This window comes from Lupinus angustifolius, chromosome LG03, assembly GCF_001865875.1.
Source record: "Lupinus angustifolius cultivar Tanjil chromosome LG03, LupAngTanjil_v1.0, whole genome shotgun sequence".
NCBI lineage: Eukaryota > Viridiplantae > Streptophyta > Magnoliopsida > Fabales > Fabaceae > Lupinus > Lupinus angustifolius.
Genome location: NC_032011.1, coordinates 19979504 through 19984132, shown reverse-complemented (window position 1 = coordinate 19984132; position 4629 = coordinate 19979504). Strand labels below are relative to the sequence as shown.

Below are 4629 nucleotides of genomic sequence, written 5' to 3'. Positions count from 1 at the left end.
GTATCGTTCAGCATAGCAAGAGTCTATTTGCTTCTCCTATTATTGTAGTAAAAAAGAAAGATGGATCTTAGAGAGTATGCATAGATTACAAAGCCCTTAATGCAATTACCATCAAGGATTCATTCCCAATCCCAACTGTGGATGAATGGATTGATGAATTATTTTGAGCTTCTTTTTTCTCAAAACTAGATCTAAGATCTAGTTACCATCAAATCCTACTAGACCTTGCAGATAGATTCAAGACTACCTTTAGAACTCAGCAAAGACATTATGAATGGTTGGTCATTCCCTTTGGATTGACCAATGCTCCAACAACATTTCAAAGCCTCATGAATGAAATATTTAAGGGTTTGTTCAAGAAGTTTGTCCTGGTATTCTTTGATGACATTTTAGTCTAAAATTATTCTTGGAAGGATCATTTATACCAGTTAGAAATTGTGTTGAAAATACTGTAGAGCCATAAGCTTTTTGCTAAATTCCCTAAATGCTCTTTTGGTGTTCAGAAGATTGAGTATTTAGGCCATACTATATCTGGTGCATGGGAGGCTATGTAGACAGTGAAGCTGGAAGCAATAAAACAATGGCCCCAACCCACTACCCTAAAACAACTTAGAGGATTTCTAGGACTTACAAGATATTATAGAAGATTTGTTAAAAATTATGCTTCAATTGTTGCACCCTTGTCTGATTTTCTCAAGAAAGACTCTTTCAAATGGACTAAAATTGTAGTTGATGCATTTATGAAATTAAACAAGCCATGACTATAGCTCCTGTTCTAGCTGCTCCTAATTTTTAGGCGCCTTTTACATTGGGAATATATGCTTCTAGTTCTAGGATTGGTGCAGTTTTATGTCAAGATAATCATCCAATTGCCTTCTTCTCCAAGAAGTTGTCTCCAAGGATGCAAAAGCAATCTGCTTATGCTAGAGAATTTTTTGCAATCACTGAGTCATTAGCCAAATTCAGACACTATTTGTTGGGGCAAAAATTTGAGATCAAAACTGACCAAAATAGTTTGAAAGAACTGTTGGAACAATCTCTTCAAACACTTGAGCAATAACAATGGCTGCTCAAATTTCTAGGTTGTGATTTCACCATTCAATACAAGCCTAGAAAGGAAAACATAACAGCTGATGCCCTATACAGGAGTCTGTTGTTAACTTGGTCACAACCTGTTAGTAATTGGCTAGAGGAATTAATTGACCTTCAAGCTAAAGATGTTGCTATCAACCCCCTAATTCAGTTAGCTCTGACTAATGTACAACACACTTCGCATTATAGTCTTTGGCAGGGTGTTTTGTTATTCAAAGGAAGAGTCATGATTCCCTCTAACAAGGAATTCAAAGGCAAATTGATGCAATAAATCCATTCTTCTAAAACAGGGGGGCATGCAGGCATGACTAAAACTATAGCAAATATCACTTCTCAGTTTGTATGCCAAAAAATGCAGCAAGAAATCAGATCATTTGTGAGAAAATGTCAAATTTGCTAGCAAGCTAATTTAGAAAATGTGATGCTAGCTGGTTTATTGCAGCCCTTACCAATTCCTCACCAGATTTGGGAGGATCTTTCTATGGATTTCATCACCAAGCTGCCAACTTATAATGGTCTTACAACCATACTGGTTGTAGTAGATAGACTCTCCAAGTTTGGTCATTTTATTCCTTTAAAGGCTGACTTCAACAATAGAAGTGTAGCTGAAGCATTCATCAACAACATAGTTAAGCTACAGGGAATCTCTAAATCCATTGTTTCTGATAGGGATAGAGTGTTTATTAGCTCTTTTTGGCAACATATTTTTAAAGCTCAAGGTACTAAATTGGCTATGAGTTCTGCTTATCACCCACAGTATGATGGACAAACTGAAAATCTGAATAAAACCTTGGAGATGTATTTAAGATGCTACATGTTTGATAATCTAAAATCTTGGGTGAAAATGTTGCCTTGGGCTCAATATTGGTACAATTTCTCTTATCATCACAACCTCAAGATGTAACCCTTCCAAGTTGTGTTTGGAAGACCACCACCATCCATACTCAAGTATGAAACCAATCTCAAAGATCCACCATCTGTGCAGTCATCTTTACAAGAGCGGGATAAGTTATTGAGACAACTTAAAGGCAATTTGTTGAAGTCTCAAAACTATATGAAATTTCAAGCTGATAAAAAGCAAAGAGATTTCAACTTGGAGGCTGGTGATTTGGTATTAGTTAAGCTCCAGCCATATAGACAACATTCAGTAGTGTTGAGGAAGAATCATAAGCTCAGGCTAAGGTACTTTGGCCCTTTCAAAGTAATTAAAATAATTGGTGAAGTTGCTTACCAATTACAATTACCCGAAGATGCCACAATCCATCTTGTGTTTCACATCTCTATTTTAAAAAGATTCATGGGAAGTCCTTCTAAACAATATTTTCCTCTTCCTTTGACTACTATTCAAGAAGGCCCTGTTTTGCAACCAGTTAAAGTCATACAAGCCAGAGTGGTGCTACAAAACTCTAAAGAAGTTCCTCATATCCTAATACAGTGGGACACAACCTCTACTTAGTAGTAATGTGTATTCTTCCTGAAGAATGGGGTGAAATCTTGTATTTAGAGAGTGAGGGTTAGTAACCTTACATGTGAATTCTACAAATCACCATGGTTACTTTTGAAGCTTTGTGAGAAGATGAAGAATGAGGAACGTGAAAAGCATAAAGCAAGGCGAAAACAAAGAGAGAAACAAACAAAATTCTGATGAGAGAATTGGAGAAAAATGATTGTCATTCAACTTGATTAAACAATACAAGTGAAGTTACTATATATAGGAAGTTAGTTAAATAACTAACTGGGCAATATGAAAGTAGAAAACTTCCCCTTTCTATTTTAATCAACATTACACTAACAATAACTATAGCTTCTATTTTAAGTAACCTATACATCAATGTAAACAAAGGTGACTCATAGTTTGAGAAGATCGATGCATATTTGTATTGCTTGTAGTGCAAGAAATCCTTCCTTCAAGCAGGCATGTGGATGTTGAACATGCCTAGCTTGAGATAGAGCCTCTAAAACAATGAAGGAGACAAAGGCTTGGTAAAGATGTCTGCAATTTGAGAGGAAGATGAAACAAGGAGCAAATGAATGACCTTAGATTGAACTCTTTCCCTTATAAAATGACAATCCACCTCAATGTGTTTGGTCCTCTCATGATAAACATGATTTGTAGCAATGTGCATTGCTGATTGATTGTCACAGTATAGTTGAACAGATTGAGGGTGAGCCAAGCCAAGATTAGCAAGTAAAGAAACTAGCCATTGAGCCTCACATGAAGCCAAAGCCATAGCTCTATATTCTGCTTCAGTACAAGATCTGGAAACTGATTTTTGTTTCTTACTTTTCCATGAAACAAGAGATTGACGTAGGAAGAAGCAATAGCCAGAAGTTGACCTCCTAGTATCAAGACAAGCAGCCCAATTTGAATCTGAATACCCTTTCAGTTGCATGTTATTGGTAACAGAAAAGAAGATGCCATTACTTATTGATCCCTTTAGGTATTTAAGAATTCGAATTGTTGCAGAATAGTGATAATTGGTTGGTTTATCAAGGAACTGACTCAGATGCCCAACAACAAAACTGAGGTCATGTCTTGGGTGAGTAAGGTACAACAACTTACCCATCAACCTTCTGTATGAAGTCACATCAGTGAGTGAAACACCAGAACTAGAGTAAATAAGTTTGCCACTATATTCCATTGGAGTGGAGAAAGGCTTAGCATCAAGTAAGCCACAATCTTGAAGAAGATCTAAAGTATACTTTCTTTGGTAAAGAAGAATGCCAACTGAGGATCTAACAATCTCCATACCAAGGAAGTATTTGAGTGGGCCAAGGTCTTTGATATAGAATTCAAAATCCAAAAGAGACTTCATCTAGTTGACTTCAACAAGATCATTACCAGTGAGAAACAAATCATCCACATATATAAGAATTATAGTGAAGCTGGATGATTTGATGTTGATGTACAAAGAATGATCTGAATTGGACCTTGAATAACCAGAAGCAGCAAGAACACCGGTAAGCTTGGCATGCATGCATGCTTGTTTCAAACCATACAAGGACTTTTCCAATTTTCATACAAGACCCGGTTCATCAGTGTGCAACCCATGAGGGACCTTCATGTATACAACCTCATTCAAATCTCCATGTAAAAAGGCTGTGTTGACATCTAATTGGTGAATATGCTAATGATGAGCAACAACAAGGGACAAAATCACTCTAATTGTTGTCATTTTTACAACTGAACTGAAGGTGTCAAAATAATCAATTCCTTCAGTTTGTGTAAAGCCTTTGGCCACCAACCTAGCCTTATACATCTCCATTGATCCATCAGCCTTATGCTTGACTTTGAAAACCGACTTACATCCAATTGGTCTTTTATCAGATGGAAGAGTAGTGAGAGTCCAAGTTCCATTGGCATTAAGAGTTGTGAGTTCCTTATGAATGGCTTCCTTCAAACAATCATGTTTAATGGCAGTAGTATAACTCATTGGTTCATCAACAGAAGAAATGGCGAAACAAAAATGCTTGTGACTAGGAGACATTTTGTCATATGACATGACATGAGACAATGGTATTTGACCTTGGAGGAAG

At 36.7% G+C, this 4629-nt stretch overlaps 1 protein-coding gene across 1 annotated transcript; it reads right to left on the bottom strand.

The window, feature by feature from the left end:
- LOC109342413 (uncharacterized mitochondrial protein AtMg00810-like) lies at window positions 3048–3908 on the bottom strand. The gene has a single exon (XM_019580402.1). It carries the CDS (start codon window positions 3906–3908, stop codon window positions 3048–3050), a length of 861 nt encoding a protein of 286 aa, XP_019435947.1.